Source organism: Salmo trutta, chromosome 17, assembly GCF_901001165.1.
Source record: "Salmo trutta chromosome 17, fSalTru1.1, whole genome shotgun sequence".
Taxonomy (NCBI): Eukaryota; Metazoa; Chordata; class Actinopteri; order Salmoniformes; family Salmonidae; genus Salmo; species Salmo trutta.
The window spans coordinates 2,252,638-2,279,553 of NC_042973.1; the positions used below are offsets into that span (position 1 = coordinate 2,252,638).

Genomic DNA, 26,916 nt, shown 5'->3' on the forward strand with positions numbered 1-26,916 from the left:
GGGAAGACCTACACCACCCGATGTCACAGGAAGGCCCGAAAAAGATCATCAAGGACAACAACCACCTCGAGCCACTAGCCTGTTCACGACAACAAGAAAAGGCATTTCACTGTACTAGTGTACGTTACAATAAAAACTTGCAACTTGTGTATGTGCATGTCGTGTGTGTGAGAATGTGTCTGGGCCAGATGATATACAAGATATCTCTCAGGCGACGATAGAGATGTTGTTATTTATCCCTCCTCCTCCGTCCGGCATGCAGCGCTGTGTCTGAAGCAACACTTGGGGGGGGGGGGGGGTTTGCATCCCAAATGGCACCCTATTTCCTACATAGTGCACTACTTTAGACCAGAGCGCCCCTTATTGGATTCCCAATGGGTTTCTGGTCAAAAGTAGTGCACTATAGAGAGAATAAGGTACCATTTGGGACACATGCTTGGAGAACCTCCAACCTCTCCGAACCTCTTCCTGTCCTCCAGATATGTAGGAGAGTTAGAGAGCTGACAGAACACACCCTAGATTCTTCCCATTGGAAAACATTAGCTATGTAGAATATGTCAGACATGTTCAACTTGTTAATTATGGATGTGGTTCCTGTGTGAACTAGCCACTGGTGCTATTTGCTTATTTATTTTTTTACAAACAAGATAAACGTTTTACCCAGACTTGAATTATAACTCCACATGAATCTAATGGGACAGGCTGCAGGGGGATGTCCAGCATTTTGATACAGACTTGACGAGTGGATGTCCCTTTGATAAACAATAGCAGCTGTATAAATGTTTCTGTTTATAACCTCATGTTGGTGACAGAAAGGAAAGTGTAAACATGAAATCAATTAACATATACTGTATATAGGCCTCTCATTTCTTCATTAGATTATTCTCAGTGGAGAAAGGGTTGTATTGTTTTATGTCCTGTGTAGTTTAGTGAAGGAGAAGGTGTTGTATTGGTTTCTGTCCTGTGTAGTATAGTGAAGGAGAAGGTGTATTGTTTTCTGTCCTGTGTAGTTTAGTGGAGGTGTTGTTGTATTGTTTTATGTCCTGTGTAGTATAGTGAAGGAGAAGGTGTTGTATTGTTTTCTGTCCTGTGTAGTATAGTGAAGGAGAAGGTGTATTGTTTTCTGTCCTGTGTAGTTTAGTGGAGGTGTTGTTGTATTGTTTTATGTCCTGTGCAGTTCAGTGGAGGAGAAGGGGTTTGTATTGTTTTCTGTCCTGTGTAGTTCAGTGAAGGAGAAGGGGTTTGTATTGTTTTATGTCCTGTGCAGTTCAGTGGAGAGTGTACAGTACGTTTCTCCCCTCGTACCGGTGTTGGTGTAAATTCAGTCAGCCATTGTTATTTCTGTGAATGTGGAGTGGGGGGGGGGGGGTGCCTGCTCCTCCGCAGACAGGTACAGTATCACATGACCGAAGAATACAACAAGTAAATGAACTAACTAGGTTGTAGAACTCCTACAAAATTAACAAAAAGAGAAACGCAAAACAAATCAACAATTTCTAAGATTTGACTGAGTTACAGTTCATGGCGGTGGATGAATGGTACGACAATGGGCCGTGAAGATCTCATCACGGTATCTCTGTGAATTCAAATTACCATCGATAAAATGGAATTGTGTTATGGTATGGTCCAGTTTATGCCTGTCCATACCATAACCCCACTGCCACCATGGGGCACTGTGTTCACAATGTTGACATCAATAAACCGCTCGCCCACGCGACACCATACACGCTGTCTGCCATCTGCCCGGTACAGTTGAATCCGGGATTCATCCATGAAGAGCACACTTCTTCAGCGTGCCAGTGGCCATCGAAGAGGAGCATTTGCCAACTGACGTCGTAACTGCAGTCAGGGAAAGACCCTGGTGAGGATGAACGAGCACGCAGATGAACTTCCTTGAGACGGTTTCTGACAGTTTGTGTAGAAATTCTTCGGTTGTGCAAAACACACAGTTTCATCAGCTGTCCAGGTGGCTGGTCTCAGACGATTCCACAGGTGAAGATGCCGGATGAGGAGGTCCTGGGCTGGCGTGGTTACATGTGGTCTGCGGTTGTGAGGCCGGTTGGACATACTGCCAAATTCTCTAAAACGACGTTGGAGGTGGCTTATGGTAGAGAAATTAACATTCAATTCTCTGGCAATAACTCTGGTGGACATTCCTGCAGTCAGCATGTCAATTGCCCACTCTCTCAAAACTTGAGACATCTGTGGCATTGTGTAGTGTGACAAAATTGAACATTTTAAAGTGGCCTTTTATTGTCCCCAGCACAAGGTGCACCTGTGTAATGATCATGCTGTTTAATCAGCTTCTTGATATGCCACACCTGTCAGGTGGATGAATTATCTTGGCAAAGGAGAAATGCTCACTAACAGGAATGTAAACAAATTTGTGGGATCTTTTATTTCAGCTCATGAAATACCTCATCCCCATATTGTTTTTATTTACTTTGCTGCTCTTTTACACACCAGTATCTCTACTTGCACATCATCATCTGCTCATCTATCACTCCAGTGTTAATCTGCTAAATTGTAATTACTTTGCTACTATGGCCTATTTATTGCCTTACCTCCTCACACCATTTGCACACACTGTATATAGACTTTCTTTTTTTCTATTGTGTTATTGACTGTACGTTTGTTTATTCCATGTGTATCTCTGTGTTGTTGTTTCTGTCGAACTGCTTTGCTTTATCTTGGCCAGGTCACAGTTGTAAATGAGAACTTGTTCTCAACCGACCTACCTGGTTAAATAAAGGACTTGTTCTCAACTAGCCGACCTGGTTAAATAAAGGACTTGTTCTCAACTAGCCGACCTGGTTAAATAAAGGACTTGTTCTCAACTAGCCGACCTGGTTAAATAAAGGACTTGTTCTCAACTAGCCGACCTGGTTAAATAAAGGACTTGTTCTCAACTAGCCGACCTGGTTAAATAAAGGACTTGTTCTCAACTAGCCGACCTGGTTAAATAAAGGTGAAATAAAATAAATGATAAAAGATGGGACAAACACTTTCCATTTGTATTTTTTGTTAGGATATGTACTGTAGATAGAGTAGGAGTGAAACCCAGCAGGTCAGATGAGACAAGAATGACCTGACAATAACCTATAGTCTGGTGAACAAAGCAAGAAAACATATTGTATTGTCTACTGAAAGAATAAATCCAGGGGGAGAATCTCAATTGTATACTCCTTGCGTCCTCTCTCCTCCTCAAAAACCCATTGGATGAGAAAGCCAGAGGTCCCGCCCCTCTGACCTTTTCCTCCAATTGATTTTGAGAAGGAGGTGAGGAGAGAGGACGTGAGGAGTATGCAATTGAGATTCTCCCCAGGCATTAATATCCTGAACAAAATTATAAAGGCAACATGTAAAGTGTTGGTCCCATGTTTCATGAGCTGAAATAAAAAGATGCCAGTAATTTTTCATACTCACAAAAAGCGTATTTCGTTCCCAATTTTGTGCACACATTTGTTTACATCCCTGCTAGTAAAGATTTCTCCTCATTTCAGTTTGTGACAAAATAAGGAAGTATAGTTTAGAGAATCATTGTACTGTGTAATATCTTTTCCATAACAAAAATATTGTATTTCAGCAGTTTGAAGCTGGTGTACAAAACTGAAAGTAAAAGACGCCATTTTTTTTTACTTAGGAACGGTAAGCACAGAAAAAGCAAATATAGAACAAATCTACTGCTTCTTAGATTTGCTTTCAATGAGAATGACAGATCTATAACTCACATTTCTATGTGTATTTGGTTGGGTCACCCAAAAACGTACATATTGCCGCATTAAAAGCGAGATTTTCACTGGAAAGTTACTTTAACAGATACCCAGACCCTTTTGGTATTGAGATTCAGCAGGTAGTGAAACACACAACAAAACACAATCCCCTCATTAACTGGGACAGGCTCATTAACTGGGACAGGCTCATTAACTGGGACAGGCTCATTAACTGGGACAGGCTCGGCTCATTAACTGGGACAGGCTCGGCTCATTAACTGGGACAGGCTCGGCTCATTAACTGGGACAGAATCAGGACAGGATGGATAGGATTTACCAGGACAGGACAGGATGGATAGGATTTACCAGGACAGGAGAGGATGGATAGGATTTACCAGGACAGGAGAGGATGGATAGGATTTACCAGGACAGGACAGGGTGGATAGGATTTACCAGGACAGGACAGGATGGATAGGATTTACCAGGACAGGAGAGGATGGATAGGATTTACCAGGACAGGATGGATAGGATTTACCAGGACAGGACAGGATGGATAGGATTTACCAGGACAGGAGAGGATGGATAGGATTTACCAGGACAGGACAGGGTGGATAGGATTTACCAGGACAGGAGAGGATAGATAGGATTTACCAGGACAGGATAGGATCGGCAGGCTGGTTATTGTCTGACATGGGCCCAGTGCTATTGATACAAGCATGGCAACAGGACATGTGGAATATACTCACAAATCAGGGGAAATGACCAGTACCTTGCTCACTGTATTAACACACTATACACCTTTAAACAGAGCTGACAAACACACCCTCTTTGCTCCAGTGAGTCTGTAAGAGAATGACACAGGGATAATATCTCGTTCGCGTCCAAAATGTCATCCTATTCCCTAAGTAGTGCGCTACATAGGGATTAGGGTGCCATTTTTGGGACACATCCAAGGACCATGGAGGGAGAAACTCCCATTGCAAACAGTGGCGAATTATTATAACATCAGTGAAGAGGTCAATGTAAAGCTCCTGGAATACCAATGGAATCAATCATCCATAGCCAAAGAATCTGGTGAAATGTGGATTTTACTGGCTGTTTGTACATTAAGCTAAGTTATTAAGTTAGAGAACGGTAAATCAGATGAGCTGTAGAAGAGAGTCACGGTGTTGTATAAACTTTATCAACTCTGGGACGGCAGGAACAAATTTGGCACGGTAACTACGTAGGAAATCAACCCTAAGGAGATCAGAATGACAGAACTACCATTTACACATTAACACTTTTCTACTAAAACGTACAGAAAACTAAACTAACAAACACCAACATTTTCAAAATTGAACTCTGAAAATACATTTTAAATTAGCATCAAAACATAATCCTTCCGACTATTAAATTATATAAAACTACTTCAAATCTGTAAATAGGCCGAAATGAATGTAAACAAAGAAACAGAAAGAAATGAAGAATAAATTCTAGTCTAGTTAAAGCTTAGTTAAAACCAGAGCGTGGACTATAAGGAATGCCCAAGGGAAGATTAGACACCAGATTAAAAATTATTTATAATGTTACTTCATATCTATAACTAAGCCACAACTGCAAACTATGATTAAGTAATCAAGTAGTGATGTACATTCAAAGATTCTAGCTAAAGCGTTGTTTAAAAGCCAATGTTTCCCCGTGCCAGGCAGTATCCCAGCTTGTTCTGGTTCCCGATGAAGGACATCAGACCCACGTAGGACTCGATGAGCAGGGGCTGGTTCAGCACCAGGACCCCGTTGGCCTTCCCAGGGATGGGCTTCTTAAGGTGGGCCTTCTGGGCTGCCTCTGTCAGCTGCTCACGGAAGCTCTGGATCTGAGAGAGGGAGGGAGGAAAAAGGGAGGGAGAGAGTGGAAGGGAGGGAGGAAAGAGGGAGAGAGAGAGCAGAAGGGAGGGAGGAGAGAGGGAGGAAAGAGGCAGGGAGAGAGAGGAAGGGAGGGAGGAAAGAGGGAGGGAGAGAGAGAGAGGAAGGGAGGGAGGAAAGAGGGAGGGAGAGGAAGAGGGAGGAAAGAGGGAGGGAGAGAGAGGAAGGGAGGGAGGAGAGAGGGAGGGATGGAGAGGGAGGGAGAGAGAGGAAGGGAGGGAGAGGGAGAGAGAGGAAGGGAGGGAGAGGGAGAGAGAGGAAGGGAGGGAGAGGGAGAGAGAGGAAGGGAGAGAGAGAAAACAGACCGCATTGACAAACTGTTAAAAACAATAGTTGGTCGACCAACTGTCTCTGACCAAAGAACATTATCCGTCATTTTTTCTGTTAATTTCCTGACAACTCATTTGAATTGCAGCTTCTCGCCAACACCCAGCAGGAGGTTACTAACACAGTGGACACCCGCTGCTTTTTACTGTTGAACAGTCTGGAGTGTTTTCTCTATAAGAGAGGGAAGGAGAGAGAGAAGGAGAGAGGGAAGGAGAGAGGGAAGGAGAGAGGGAAGGAGAGAGGGAAGGAGAGAGGGAAGGAGAGAGGGAAGGAGAGAGGGAAGGAGAGAGGGAAGGAGAGAGAGAAGGAGAGAGGGAAGGAGAGAGGGAAGGAGAGAGGGAAGGAGAGAGGGAAGGAGAGAGGGAAGGAGAGAGGGAAGGAGAGAGAGAAGGAGAGAGGGAAGGCAGGGTGGCTCCATCCCATCAAAACATGAAAAACATCCCAGTGGTATAAACCCTCAACCCACGCTGTAATGTAACCCAACCCACTCTGTAATGTAACCCACGCTGTAATGTAACCCAACCCACTCTGTAATGTAACCCAACCCACACTGTAATGTAACCCAACCCACTCTGTAATGTAACCCAACCCACACTGTAATGTAACCCAACCCACTCTGTAATGTAACCCAACCCACTCTGTAATGTAACCCAACCCACTCTGTAATGTAACCCAACCCACACTGTAATGTAACCCAACCCACGCTGTAATGTAACCCAACCCACTCTGTAATGTAACCCAACCCACACTGTAATGTAACCCAACCCACTCTGTAATGTAACCCAACCCACTCTGTAATGTAACCCAACCCACTCTGTAATGTAACCCAACCCACTCTGTAATGTAACCCAACCCACTCTGTAATGTAACCCAACCCACACTGTAATGTAACCCAACCCACTCTGTAATGTAACCCAACCCACACTGTAATGTAACCCAACCCACGCTGTAATGTAACCCAACCCACTCTGTAATGTAACCCAACCCACTCTGTAATGTAACCCAACCCACACTGTAATGTAACCCAACCCACGCTGTAATGTAACCCAACCCACTCTGTAATGTAACCCAACCCACACTGTAATGTAACCCAACCCACGCTGTAATGTAACCCAACCCACTCTGTAATGTAACCCAACCCACTCTGTAATGTAACCCAACCCACTCTGTAATGTAACCCAACCCACTCTGTAATGTAACCCAACCCACTCTGTAATGTAACCCAACCCACTCTGTAATGTAACCCAACCCACTCTGTAATGTAACCCAACCCACTCTGTAATGTAACCCAACCCACCTGTAATGTAACCCAACCCACTCTGTAATGTAACCCAACCCACTCTGTAATGTAACCCAACCCACTCTGTAATGTAACCCAACCCACTCTGTAATGTAACCCAACCCACTCTGTAATGTAACCCAACCCACTCTGTAATGTAACCCAACCCACTCTGTAATGTAACCCAACCCACTCTGTAATGTAACCCAACCCACTCTGTAATGTAACCCAACCCACTCTGTAATGTAACCCAACCCACTCTGTAATGTAACCCAACCCACTCTGTAATGTAACCCAACCCACTCTGTAATGTAACCCAACCCACTCTGTAATGTAACCCAACCCACTCTGTAATGTAACCCAACCCACTCTGTAATGTAACCCAACCCACACTGTAATGTAACCCAACCCACTCTGTAATGTAACCCAACCCACTCTGTAATGTAACCCAACCCACTCTGTAATGTAAACCCAACCCACTCTGTAATGTAACCCAACCCACTCTGTAATGTAACCCAACCCACGCTGTAATGTAACCCAACCCACTCTGTAATGTAACCCAACCCACTCTGTAATGTAACCCAACCCACTCTGTAATGTAACCCAACCCACTCTGTAATTTAACCCAACCCACTCTGTAATGTAACCCAACCCACTCTGTAATGTAACCCAACCCACTCTGTAATGTAACCCAACCCACTCTGTAATGTAACCCAACCCACTCTGTAATGTAACCCAACCCACACTGTAATGTAACCCAACCCACGCTGTAATGTAACCCAACCCACTCTGTAATGTAACCCAACCCACTCTGTAATGTAACCCAACCCACTCTGTAATTTAACCCTCTGTTGCAACTTCCTGTGAGCTTTTCCTGAATATTTATATTAAGGTTTGCTGAGCTGTGTAGGACATCTTGTGTTACAGTTGATTGGGTCTCAATACAGTTTATTCAAATGACATCAAATAGCCTATCAGAAGCTTCTAAAGCCATGACATCATTTTCTGGAATTTTCCAAGCTTTTTAAAGGCCCAGTCAACTTAGTGTATGTTAACTTCTGACCCACAGGAATTGTGATACAGTGAATTATACGTGAAATAATCTGTCTGTAAACAATTGTTGGAAAAATTACTTGTGTCATGCACAAAGTAGATGTCCTAACCGACTTGCCAAACGTTTGTTAATAAGAAATTTAGTGGAGTGGTTGAAAAAAACGAGTTTTAATGAGTCCAACCTCAGTGGACGTAAACTACCCACTTCAACTGTATATCTGGGAATCACTGACTAAGAAATGTGTACCAGGATGTGATGTCGCATTTCAACATTTCAGTGGAAAGGCGAGGTGCCGGGCCCATTAGCATACCTTGCTGATTAACCATATGAAAAGAAAGAGTATTTTGAGGGAAGGTGGTTACACAATGTACAGTATGATATACGTGTTTATTCATATAAAAGCACAGTGGTTGCATTTTCAGGTGCAATTCATAATGCTGACCCTATCAAAATCATATTAAATGATACCTTGAACTCTATAAATCTACCTTTTGAAAATGTGACGATGCAGTACACCTCTACAAATACACGTACAAATACATCTACAAATACACCTACAAATACACCTACATCTACAAATACACCTACAAATACATCTACAAATACAAATACACCTACATCTACAAATACACATACACCTACATCTACAAATACACCTACAAATACACCTACAAAAACATCTACAAATAAATCTACATCTACAAATACACATACACCTACAGGACAGACATAACTACTGCTGTTGTCCTCAGGCTACAGGACAGAGAGATCTACTGCTGTTGTCCTCAGGCTACAGGACAGAGATAACTACTGCTGTTGTCCTCAGGCTACAGGACAGAGATAACTACTGCTGTTGTCCTCAGGCTACAGGACTGTTGTCCTCAGGCTACATGACAGACAGATCTACTGCTGTTGTCCTCAGGCTACAGGACTGTTGTCCTCAGGCTACAGGACAGAGAGATCTACTGCTGTTGTCCTCAGGCTACAGGACAGAGATAACTACTGCTGTTGTCCTCAGGCTACAGGACAGACAGAACTACTGCTGTTGTCCTCAGGCTACAGGACAGAGATAACTACTGCTGTTGTCCTCAGGCTACAGGACAGAGAGATCTACTGCTGTTGTCCTCAGGCTACAGGACAGACAGAACTACTGCTGTTGTCCTCAGGCTACAGGACAGACAGAACTACTGCTGTTGTCCTCAGGCTACAGGACTGTTGTCCTCAGGCTACAGGACTGTTGTCCTCAGGCTACAGGACAGAGAGATCTACTGCTGTTGTCCTCAGGCTACAGGACTGTTGTCCTCAGGCTACAGGACAGAGAGATCTACTGCTGTTGTCATGTATGGTGGAGATAGAGCCCATAAACCTCTACCCTACAACAGATGGATACCGGAGCTGAAATCTACTTCACAGAGGGCATTGAACTTGTGGTTTATGTCCTGACAGGGTGCAGGGTAGTAGGATAGGGTGATAGGGTGGTAGGATGGTAGGATGGTAAAGTGGTAGGATGGTAAAGTGGTAGGATGGTAGGATGGTAAAGTGGTAGGATGGTAGGGTGGTAGGATGGTAAGGTGGTAGGGTGGTAGGATGGTAAAGTGGTAGGATGGTAAAGTGGTAGGATGGTAAGGTGGTAGGGTGGTAGTGTGGTAGGATGGTAAAGTGGTAGGATGGTAAAGTGGTAGGATGGTAAAGTGGTAGGATGGTAGGATGGTAGTGTGGTAGGATGGTAGGATGGTAGGGTGGTAGGATGGTAAGGTGGTAGGGTGGTAGTGTGGTAGGACGGTAAAGTGGTAGGGTGGTAGGATCCTCACCTCACAGAGAGCAGTGAACCTGTGGTCTATGTTCCTGACAGGGTGATAGGTAAAGGTGCTGAATGGATAGTCTGTAGTGAACGGGTTCCATTTAGACAAGAACGAGGGTTCCCTTAGCCGGTCCCAGAACACACGCACACCCTCCCCTTCTCTCCTGGAAACACAGGAACAACATTATCACACCCTCTCCTTCTCTCCTGGAAACAACATTATCACAACACACCCTCTCCTTCTCTCCTGGAAACAACATTATCACAACACACCCTCTCCTTCTCTCCTGGAAACACAGAAACAACATTATCACAACACACCCTCTCCTTCTCTCCTGGAAACACAGGAACAACATTATCACAACACACCCTCTCCTTCTCTCCTGAAAACACAGGAACAACATTATCACAACACACCCTCTCCTTCTCTCCTGGAAACAACATTATCACAACACGCCCTCTCCTTCCCTCCTGGAAACACAGGAACAACATTATCACAACACACCCTCTCCTTCTCTCCTGGAAACACACACAGCCACAGAACAACACAGTCGGACCCTCGCCTTCCCTCCCGAAACCACAGAAACAGAAAACCAGCCGGTTAACGGATACAGACAGACACTCTCTCCTCTCCTCCAGTCCTGAAGGAAAGCATAGACGAAAACAACACAATCAGTCCAGCTGGTAGAGAATGATACCTGCACCGCCAGGACCACCCAAACATATAATGTAGGAACACATGACTATAATACGCTTTGGATAAAAGAGTCATGTTAAAATGTCATATATTATATACAGTATTTTTTTATAACATTATGAAACCATAAACAAAAAACAAACAAACAACAATAAACAACAACAACCAGTCAACACAAACAACAACAATAAACAACAACATTATGAAACCATAAACAAAACAAAAAAACAACAATAAACAACAACAACCAGTCAACTGCACATGTATATTTATCATCTGATTTCAATTATGCATTCATCTTCATTCTGTCACAAAACATCAAAATCAAAACTTGATGTTTCCACATTCTAAGTATGTTCCCCTCTCTTTCAGAAGTAAACAGGAAGCTCAGTCTTATCATTGGTCTATTACTAAACATTGCTATCATGTTAAAACATTACAGCAGTTTCTCTGTAATCTCTGGCCATAACCAGAAATCTATCTCAACGGTCAGTCTTCCTGCCTGGACAGTCTTCCTGCCTGGTCCATAAGGATGTGATAGACTAGGATACTATCTGCCTGGACAGTCTTCCTGCCTGGACAGTCTTCCTGCCTGGACAGTCTTCCTGTCTCGACAGTCTTCCTGTCTCGACAGTCTTCCTGTCTGGACAGTCTTCCTGCCTGGACAGTCTTCCTGCCTGGACAGTCTTCCTGCCTGGCCCGTATAGATGTGATAGACTAAGATACTATCTGTCTGGACAGTCTTCCTGCCTGGACAGTCTTCCTGCCTGAACAGTCTTCCTGCCTGGACAGTCTTCCTGCCTGGACAGTCTTCCTGCCTTGGACAGTCTTCCTGCCTTGGACAGTCTTCCTGCCTTGGACAGTCTTCCTGCCTTGGACAGTCTTCCTGCCTGGACAGTCTTCCTGCCTGGACAGCAGATTTTTAAACAGGCATTGCCCAGGGCAGCAGATTTTTCAACAGGCATTTCCCAGGGCAGCAGATTTTTCATCAGGCATTGCCCAGGGCAGCAGATTTTTAAACAGGCATTCCCCAGGGCAGCAGATTTTTCAACAGGCATTGCCCAGGGCAGCAGATTTTTCAACAGGCATTCCCCAGGGCAGCAGATTTTTCAATCTTTTACTAATGACCTGAGACTGGCTCTGAGTAAAGGCAGTGTGTCTGTGTATGCTGATGGCTCAGTACTATACCCATCAGTAAAATCACTGAAATACTTAAAGAGCTGCAGTTAGTTTCAGAGTGGGTGGCAAGAAATAAGTTAGTCCTAAATATTTCCAAAATGAAAAGCATTGTATTTAGGACAAATCATTCACTAAACCCTAAACCTCAACTACGTCGTTTAATAAATAATGTGGTAATTGAGCAAGTTGAGGTGACTAAACTGCTTGGAGTAACCCTGGATTGTAAACTGTCATGATCAAAGTAGCTAAGATGGGGAGAAGTCTGTCCATAATAAAGCGCTGCTCTGCCTTCTTAACAGCACTATCAACAAGGCAGGTCCTACAGGCTCTAGTTTCTACCTTCTTAACAACACTATCAACAAGGCAGGTCCTACAGGCCCTAGTTTCTACCTTCTTAACAACACTATCAACAAGGCAGGTCCTACAGGCCCTAGTTTCTACCTTCTTAACAACACTATCAACAAGGCAGGTCCTACAGGCCCTAGTTTCTACCTTCTTAACAACACTATCAACAAGGCAGGTCCTACAGGCCCTAGTTTTGTTGCACCTGGACTACTGTTCAGTCGTGTGGTCAGGTGCCACAAAGAAGGACTCAGAACAGGGCCTCACGGCTGGCCCTTGGATGGACACAGATAGCTAACATTAATAATATGCATGTCAATCTCTCCTGGCTGACTTCAACACTACTTGTATTTATGAGAGGTATTGACTTGTTGAAAGCACCGAGCTGTCTGTTTAAACTACGGACACCCATACATACCCCACAAGACATGCCACCAGAGGTCTCTTCACAGTCCCCAAGTCCAGAACAGACTATGGGAGGTACACAGTACTACATAGAGCCATGACTACATGGAACTCTATTCCACATCAGGTAACTGATGCCAGCAGGGGAATCAGATAAAGCAGTAAAACCATTTTTTAACGTATAAATATAAACCTTATTGAACAGCGTGAACTGTGAAGAGTCACACACACGGGTTCAAACACACTACACACACACACTATACACACACTATACACACACTATACACACACTACACACACTATACACACACTATACACACACTATACACACACTATACACACACACACACACACACACACTATACACACACTATACACACACACACACACACACACACTATACACACACACACACTATACACACACTATACACACACACACACTACACACACACTACACACACACACACACACTACACACACACTACACACACACACACACTATACACACACTACACACACACACACACTATACACACACACTACACACACACACACACTATACACACACACTACACACACACACACACACTACACACACTATACACACACTATACACACACACACACACACACACACACACACACACTATACACACACACACTACACACACTACACACACTATACACACACACACTACACACACTACACACACACACTATACACACACTATACACACACTATACACACACACACTATACACACACACACACACACTATACACACACTATACACACACTACACACAACCTATACACACACCCACCAATATACACACACTATACCACACCACTATACACACACTATACACACTTACACACACTATACCACACACACTATACACACACTATACACAACCCCACTATACACACACACACTACTACACCACCACTACTTACCACACACTACACACACTAGAACACACTATACACACACATATCACACACACACTATTACACACACGACCACACACAACTATACACACTACACACCACACTATACACAACACTATACACACACTATACACACTAAACAAAACACACTAACACAACAACATACACACAGACACTATACACACACACACACGACACACACACGAACACACACTATACACCACACTGATCACTACCACACACTAACACCCACTATACACACACTATACACACACTATACACACACTACCACACACACTACACACACACTATACACACACTACACACACACACACCCCACTACACACACCTACACACAACACACACACACCACACACACACACTACACACACACTACACACACACACTACACACACTATACACACACACACACTACACACACACACACACACACACACTATACACACACTACACACACTATACACACACACACACTACACACACACACACTACACACACACTATACACACACTATACACACACACACTACACACACACACTATACACACACACACTATACACACACACTATACACACACACTATACACACACTACACACACTATACACACACACACACTATACACACACACTATACACACACACACGATACACACACACACACACACTATACACACACACACACACACTATACACACACTATACACAACACACACTATACACACACACACACACACACTATACACACACTATACACACACTACACACACACACTATACACACCACACACACACACTATACACACACTATACACACACTATACACACACACTATACACACTATACACACACTATACACACACTATACACACACACACACACTATACACACACACTATACACACACACACTATACACACACACACACACACATACACACACTATACACACACTACACACACACACTATACAACAACACACACACACTATACACACACTACACACACACTATACACACTATACACACACACACACACACTATACACACACTACACACACACTATACACAACACACACACAACACACACACTATACACACTATACACACACTATACACACACTACACACACACACACACTACACACACACTATACACACACTACACACACACACACTACACACACACTATACACACACTATACACACACTATACACACACACACTATACACACACTATACACACACTATACACACACTTAACACACACTATACACACACTACACACACTATACACACACTATACACACACTACACACACTATACACACACTATACACACACTATACACACACTATACACACACTACCACTATACACACACTATACACACTACACACACACACACACACTATACACACACTATACACACACTATACACACACTATACACACACTATACACACACTATACACAACATACACAACATACACACACACACTATACACACACTATACACACACACTACACACACACTATACACACACTATACACACACACACACTACACACACACTATACACACACTATACACACACTATACACACACTATACACACACTATACACAACATACACAACATACACACACACACTATACACACACTATACACACACACTACACACACACTATACACTACATACACACACACACACACACTATACACACACTATACACACACACTACACACACTATACACAACATACACAACATACACACACACACTATACACACACTATACACACACACTACACACACACTATACACTACATACACACACACACACACACTATACACACACTATACACACACTACACACACACTATACACACATACACACATACACACACACACTATACACACACTATACACACACCTACACACACCTATACACTACTACACACACACACCACACACTATACACACACTATACACACACTATACACAACACTACACACACACACACTATACACACACTATACACACACTATACACAACATACACACACACACACTATACACACACTACACACACACCACACTACACACACACTATACACACACTATACACACACTACACACACACACACACTACACACACACTATACACAACACTACACACACACTACACACACACTATACACACACTACACACACACTATACACACACTACACAACACACACACACTACACACACACTATACACACACTATACACAACACTACACACACACACACCACTACACACACTACTACACACACACTATACACACACTACACACACACTATACACACACTATACACACAACACACACACACACACTATACACACACTACACACACACACACACTACACACACACTATACACACACTACAACAACACACCACACCACCACACTAATACACACACTCACCACACTATACACACACCATACCACACACACCCACACACTATAACACACACACTACACCACACTACACAACACACTATACACACACTACCATACACACTATACACACACTACACACACACTCAGACACACACTATAACACAATCACACACACGACCACACACTAATAACACACACTACACACACACTTAACACACACTACCACCACTACAGAACACACACTATACACACAACACACACACACACACTATAACAACACAATATAACACACACCTACACACTACACACCACACTATACACACACTATACACACAACACCACACTATACACAACGACACACACACTATACACACACTATACACACAACTAACACACACTATACACACACTATAGCACATCACTACACAACACAACTAATACACACACTATACACACACTACACACACACACCCTATAGCACACACACTATACACAGGTTCAGCTACACACAACACACACAACACTATACAACCACGATCACAAACACACTTAATAGCACAACACACACAACACTATACAGCACACGTATCACACACTAATAAATACACCACACTATACACACATATACACACACTACACACACTATACACACACTATACACACACTATACACACACTATACACACAACACACACACTATACACACAACACGGATACCACACACTATACCACAACACATAGCACACAACTATACACACACTACACACACTATACACACACTATACACACACTATACACAACAACACCCACACACTATACACACACTATACACACACTATACACACACTATACACACACTAACACACACTACACACACACTATACACACACTAACACACTACTCACTATAACACACACATGATACACACACTATACACACACATTATACACACACATGATACACACACTACACACACACTATACACACACTACACACACAATACACACACTATACACACACACTATACACACACTATACACACAACACACACACACTATACACACACTATACACACAACAACACACACTATACACACACTATACACACAACACACACACACTATACACACACTATACACACAACACACACACACTATACACACACTATACACACACTATACACACACTATACACACACTATACACACACTACACACAACTATACACACACACTATACACACACTATACACACAACACACACACACTATACACACACTATACACACACTATACACACACTATACACACACTACACACACACTATACACACTATACACACACACTATACACACACTATACACAACAACACACACACACTATACACACACTATACACACAACACACACACACTATACACACACTATACACACAACACACACACACTATACACACACTATACACACAACACACACACACTATACACACACTACACACACACTATACACACACTATACACACACTATACACACACTATACACACACTACACACACACTATACACACAACACACACACACTATACACACACTATACACACACTATACACACACTATACACACACTATACACACACTATACACACACTATACACACACTATACACACACTATACACACACTACACACACACATACACACACTACACACACACTACACACACTATACACACACTACACACACACTATACACACACTACACACACACTATACACACACTATACACACACTATATACACACTACACACAACACACACACACTATACACACACTATACACACACTATACACACACACTATACACACACTATACACACACTATACACACACTATACACACACTACACACACACTATACACCACTACACACCACACAACTATACACACTATACACACACTACACACACACTATACACACACTATACACACACTATACACACACTACACACACACTATACACACACTATACACACACTATACACACACTATACACACACTATACACACACCACACACACACTATACACACACTATACACACACTACACACACACTATACACACACTATACACACACTATACACACACTATACACACAACTATACACACACTATACACACATACACACACACCTAGAACACACACTATACACACACTATACACACACTAGTAACACAACACTAGACACACACTATACAACACACTATACACACACTATACACACACTATACACACACTATACACACTACACACACTACACACACACTATACACACACTATACACACACTACACACACACTATACACACACTACACACACACTATACACACACTACACACACACACTATACACACACATACACACACTATACACACACTATACACACACTATACACACACTATACACACACTACACACACTATACACACACTACACACACTATACACACACTACACACACTATACACACACTACACACACTACACACACTACACACACTATACACACACTATACACACACTACACACACTACACACACTACACACACTATACACACACTACACACACACACACACACACACACACTATACACACACTATACACACACTATACACACACTACACACACTATACACACTATACACACACTACACACACTACACACACTACACACACTATACACACACTACACACACTATACACACACTACACACACTATACACACAACACACACACTATACACACACTATACACACACTATACACACACTATACACACACTACACACACTATACACACACACACACTAACAACCACACTATACACACACTACCCACCACACACACACAAACACACACACACACACTACACACACTATACACACACACACACACACACACACACACTACACACACTATACACACACACACACACTATACACACACACTATACACACACACACACACTATACACACACACTACACACACTATACACACACACACACACACACACACTACACACACACTATACACACAACACACACACACACACACTATACACACTATACACACACACAACACACACACACACTATACACACACTATACACACACTATACACACACTATACACACTATACACACACTATACACAACACACACACACTATACACACACTATACACACACTATACACACACTATACACACTATACACACACTATACACAACACACACACACACACTATACACACACTATACACACACTATACACACACTACACACACACTATACACACAACACACACACACACACACTATACACACTATACACACACTATACACACACTATACACACTATACACACACTATACACACTATACACACACTATACACACACTATACACACACTATACACACACTACACACACACTATACACACAACACACACACACACACACTATACACACTATACACACACACACACACACTACACACACTATACACACACACACACACACACACTACACACACACTATACACACAACACACACACACACACACTATACACACTATACACTACACACACACACACACACTACACACACTATACACAACACTATACACACACTATACACACACTATACACACACTATACACACACTACACACAACACACACACACTATACACACACCCACTACACACACTATACACACCTATACACACTATACACACACTATACACACAACACACACACTATACACACACTATACACACCACACTATACACACACTATACACACTATACACACACTATACACACAACACACACACACTATACACACACTATATACACACACTATACACACACTAACACACACACACTATACACACACTATACACACACTATACACACACTACACACACTATACACACACACACACTACACACACACACTATACACACACTACACACACACACACACACACACCACACACACACTACACACACTATACACACACACACACACACACACACACTACACACACTATACACACCACACACACCTACTACACACACTATACACACACCACACACCCACTATACACACACACTACACACACTATACACACACCACACACACACAACAGCACTACAACCACACCTATACAACACACACACACCACACCACACACTATACACACTATACACACACACAACACACACACACCACACTATACACACCACTATACACACACTATACACAACATATAAACACCTATACACACACTCTACCACAACACACACACACTCTACCAAACACTATACACACACTATACACACACTATACACACACTATACACAACACACACACACTATACACACACTATACACACACTATACACACACTATACACACACTACACACACACTACACACACAACACACCACACACACCTACAACCTATACACACACTATCACACACTATACACACTATACACACACTATACAACACTATACCACACTATACACACACTATACACACAATATACACACACTACACACACACTATACACACAACTACACACACTACACACACTACACACACTATACACACACACACACCACACACCTATAGCACACACTATACACACACTACTACCACCACACTACACACACACACACACACACACTATACACACTACACACACACCACACTACACACACATATACACACCACTATACCCACACTATACACACACTACACACACTATACACACTATACACACACTATACACAACACACACACACTATACACACACTATACACACACTATACACACACTATACACACTATACACACACTATAACACACACACACACACTATACACACTATACACACACTATACACACACTATACACACTATACACACACTATACACAACACACACACACTATACACACACTATACACACACTATACACACACATACACACACACACTATACACACACTATACACACACTACACACAACACACACTATACACACACCTTATACCAGCACTATACACACACACACACACTATCACACACTATACACACACTATACACAACACATACACACACTATACACACACACCACACACACTATACACACACTACTATACACACACTAACACACACACACATACACACACATACACACAACACACCACCACACTATACACACACACTATACACACACTATACACACCACTATACAACACACACACACACACACACTATACACACACACACACACACCCACACTATACACACACTATACACACACTATACACACACACACTATACACACACACACACACACACACTATACACACACACACACACACACACACACACTATACACACACTATACACACACACTATACACACACTACACAACACACACACACACTATACACAACACACACACACACTATACACACTATACACACACTATACACACACACACACACACACACTATACACACACACTATACACACACTATACACACACTACACAACACACACACACACACTATACACACACACTATACACACACTACACACAACACACACACACACACTATACACACACTATACACACACTATACACAACACACACACACTATACACACACTATACACAACACACACACACACTATACACACACTATACACACACTATACACACACTATACACAACACACACACACACTATACACACACTATACACACACACACTATACACACACTATACACACACTACACACACTATACACACACTATACACACTATACACACACACGGGTTCAAACACTATACACACACTACACACACTATACACACACACGGGTTCAAACACACTACACACACACTATATACAACACACACACACACACTATACACACACTATACACACACTATACACACACACACACACACACTATACACACACTATCCACACACACACACACACTATACACACACTCACACACACTATACACCCACATACACAACACACCACACACACTATACACACACTATACACACACTATACACACACTATACACACACTACACACACACACACACTACACACACACTACACACACACTATACACACACTATACACACACTATACACAACACACACACACACACTACACACACACTACACACACACTACACACACACTATACACACACTATACACAACACACACACACTATACACAACACACACACACACTATACACACACTATACACAACACTATACACACACTATACACACACTATACACAACACTATACACACACTATACACACACTATACACAACACTATACACACACTATACACACACTATACACACACTATACACAACACTATACACAACACTATACACACACTATACACAACACTATACACAACACTATACACACACTATACACACACTATACACAACACTATACACACACTATACACACACACTATACACACACTACACACACACTATACACAACACTATACACACACTATACACACACACTATACACACACTATACACACACTATACACAACACTATACACAACACTATACACACACTATACACACACACACTATACACACACATACACAACACACACACACACACTATACACACACTATACACACACACACACACACACTATACACACACTATACACAACACTATACACACACTATACACACACACTATACACACACTATACACAACACACACACACACACTATACACACACTATACACACACACACACACACACTATACACACACTATACACAACACACACACACACACTATACACACACTATACACAACACACACACACACACACTATACACACACTACACACAACACACACACACACACACTACACACACACTATACACACACTATACACACAACACACACACACACACACTACACACAACACACACACCACACACACTACACACACACTATACACACACTATACACAACACACTACACACACTATACACACACTATACACACACTATACACACACTCTACACAACATACACACACACACTATTACAACACATATACACACCACTCTACACACACTCTACCACACACATACAAACAACACACCACTATACACACACATATACACACACACTATACACACACTATACCACACCCCCCCTATACACACTATACACACACTATACACACACTATACACACACACACTATACACACACTATACACACAACATACACACACTACACACACACTACACACACACTACACACACACTTAACACACACACTATACACACACACTACACACACACGTAACATACACACTATACACACACACACTTAAAATACACACACACACACACACGTAACATACACTATACACACACACTATACTCACAACATACACACTATACATACACATTATACACACATTTCATGTATTTTTAAATCTGTTGGAAAACGTATTTTAAAGTTTAAAAATGGTATTATAATGTATATTACTGCCTTAATTTTTGCTGGACCCCAGGTAGAGTAGCTGCTGCCTTGGCAGGAACTAATGGGGATCCTTAATAAACCCCAGGAAGAGTAGCTGCTGCCTTGGCAGGAACTAATGGGGATCCATAATAAACCCCAGGAAGAGTAGCTGCTGCCTTGGCAGGAACTAATGGGGATCCATAATAAACCCCAGGAAGAGTAGCTGCTGCCTTGGCAGGAACTAATGGGGATCCATAATAACCCCCAGGAAGAGTAGCTGCTGCCTTGGCAGGAACTAATGGGGATCCATAATAACCCCAGGAAGAGTAGCTGCTGCCTTGGCAGGAACTAATGGGGATCCATAATAACCCCCAGGAAGAGTAGCTGCTGCCTTGGCAGGAACTAATGGGGATCCATAATAAACCCCAGGAAGAGTAGCTGCTGCCTTGGCAGGAACTAATGGGGATCCATAATAAACCCCAGGAAGAGTAGCTGCTGCCTTGGCAGGAACTAATGGGGATCCATAATAAACCCCAGGAAGAGTAGCTGCTGCTTTGGCAGGAACTAATGGGGATCCATAATAAACCCCAGGAAGAGTAGCTGCTGCCTTGGCAGGAACTAATGGGGATCCATAATAAACCCCAGGAAGAGTAGCTGCTGCCTTGGCAGGAACTAATGGGGATCCATAATAAACCCCAGGAAGAGTAGCTGCTGCCTTGGCAGGAACTAATGGGGATCCATAATAAACCCCAGGAAGAGTAGCTGCTGCTTTGGCAGGAACTAATGGGGATCCATAATAAACCCCAGGAAGAGTAGCTGCTGCCTTGGCAGGAACTAATGGGGATCCATAATAAACCCCAGGAAGAGTAGCTGCTGCCTTGGCAAGAACTAATGGGGATCCATAATAAACCCCAGGAAGAGTAGCTGCTGCCTTGGCAGGAACTAATGGGGATCCATAATAAACCCCAGGAAGAGTAGCTGCTGCCTTGGCAGGAACTAATGGGGATCCATAATAAACCCCAGGAAGAGTAGCTGCTGCCTTGGCAGGAACTAATGGGGATCCATAATAAACCCCAGAAAGAGTAGCTGCTGCCTTGGCAGGAACTAATGGGGATCCATAATAAACCCCAGGAAGAGTAGCTGCTGCCTTGGCAGGAACTAATGGGGATCCATAATAAACCCCAGGAAGAGTAGCTGCTGCCTTGGCAGGAACTAATGGGGATCCATAATAAACCCCAGGAAGAGTAGCTGCTGCCTTGGCAGGAACTAATGGGGATCCATAATAAACCCCAGGAAGAGTAGCTGCTGCCTTGGCAGGAACTAATGGGGATCCATAATAAACCCCAGGAAGAGTAGCTGCTGCCTTGGCAGGAACTAATGGGGATCCATAATAAACCCCAGGAAGAGTAGCTGCTGCCTTGACAGGAACTAATGGGGATCCATAATAAACCCCAGGAAGAGTAGCTGCTGCCTTGACAGGAACTAATGGGGATCCATAATAAACCCCAGGAAGAGTAGCTGCTGCCTTGGCAGGAACTAATGGGGATCCATAATAAACCCCAGGAAGAGTAGCTGCTGCCTTGGCAGGAACTAATGGGGATCTATAATAAACCCCAGGAAGAGTAGCTGCTGCCTTGGCCAGGAACTAATGGGGATCCATAATAAACCCCAGGAAGAGTAGCTGCTGCCTTGACAGGAACTAATGGGGCTCCATAATAAACCCCAGGAAGAGTAGCTGCTGTCTTGGCCAGGAACTAATGGGGATCCATAATAAACCCCAGGAAGAGTAGCTGCTGCCTTGACAGGAACTAATGGGGATCCATAATAAACCCCAGGAAGAGTAGCTGCTGCCTTGGCAGGAACTAATGGGGATCCATAATAAACCCCAGGAAGAGTAGCTGCTGCCTTGGCAGGAACTAATGGGGATCCATAATAAACCCCAGGAAGAGTAGCTGCTGCCTTGGCAGGAACTAATGGGGATCCATAATAAACCCCAGGAAGAGTAGCTGCTGCCTTGGCAGGAACTAATGGGGATCCATAATAAACCCCAGGAAGAGTAGCTGCTGCCTTGACAGGAACTAATGGGGATCCATAATAAACCCCAGGAAGAGTAGCTGCTGCTGACTAGCTGGGAGCCTTGTTTGCAAATAGGTCTACTTGACCTTAGAGACCTCAGGCCCTGCAGCAGTAGCAGTGTAACACAGCCTGTGAGTGACTAACATATAACAGTACAACAGCCTCCCAGTCTGTCAATAACCTAGCTACTACCTCCAGGGCTCATACTTTACTGAATGTGTTTACGAGGCTTACAGGCCAACTAGCTACAGCATATTTCTCCCTCCAACTTTTTTTCTTTGCCAGTATCTTTCTCTTGACATTTAAAAAAAATATTTCTCTCTCTCTCTCTCTCTCTCTCTCTCTCTCTCTCTCTCTCTCTCTAAATGAAAAGGCCTTGAAGGCATATCTTTACACAGCTAGGCTCAGTAAACAGAGCCCTACTAACCCTGTAGTGTCTGAGAGGTAAACAGAGCCCTACTAACCCTGTAGAGTCTGAGAGGTAAACAGAGCCCTACTAACCCTGTAGAGTCTGAGAGGTAAACAGAGCCCTACTAACCCTGTAGAGTCTGAGAGGTAAACAGAGCCCTACTAACCCTGTAGAGTCTGAGAGGTAAACAGAGCCCTACTAACCCTGTAGAGTCTGAGAGGTAAACAGAGCCCTACTAACCCTGTAGAGTCTGAGAGGTAAACAGAGCCCTACTAACCCTGTAGTGTCTGAGAGGTAAACAGAGCCCTACTAACCCTGTAGAGTCTGAGAGGTAAACAGAGCCCTACTAACCCTGTAGTGTCTGAGAGGTAAACAGAGCCCTACTAACCCTGTAGTGTCTGAGAGGTAAACAGAGCCCTACTAACCCTGTAGAGTCTGAGAGGTAAACAGAGCCCTACTAACCCTGTAGAGTCTGAGAGGTAACAGAGCCCTACTAACCCTGTAGAGTCTGAGAGGTAAACAGAGCCCTACTAACCCTGTAGAGTCTGAGAGGTAAACAGAGCCCTACTAACCCTGTAGAGTCTGAGAGGTAAACAGAGCCCTACTAACCCTGTAGAGTCTGAGAGGTAAACAGAGCCCTACTAACCCTGTAGTGTCTGAGAGGTAAACAGAGCCCTACTAACCCTGTAGAGTCTGAGAGGTAAACAGAGCCCTACTAACCCTGT

General features: G+C 43.0%; 1 protein-coding gene across 1 annotated transcript in view; it reads right to left on the reverse strand.

Annotated features, from left to right (window-relative positions):
* Positions 1-4,874: 4,874 nt before the first annotated feature.
* The window catches only part of tprg1 (tumor protein p63 regulated 1), an 83,012-nt gene continuing 60,970 nt past the window's right edge, over positions 4,875-26,916 (reverse strand). Inside the window, exons 5-6 of the mRNA XM_029695386.1 lie at positions 10,089-10,242; positions 4,875-5,568 (exon numbers count right to left, since the gene is read on the reverse strand). Coding sequence (XP_029551246.1) covers positions 5,374-5,568; positions 10,089-10,242 — 349 coding nt within the window. The 3' untranslated portion in view covers positions 4,875-5,373. The remainder of the gene's footprint in view (positions 5,569-10,088; positions 10,243-26,916) is intronic.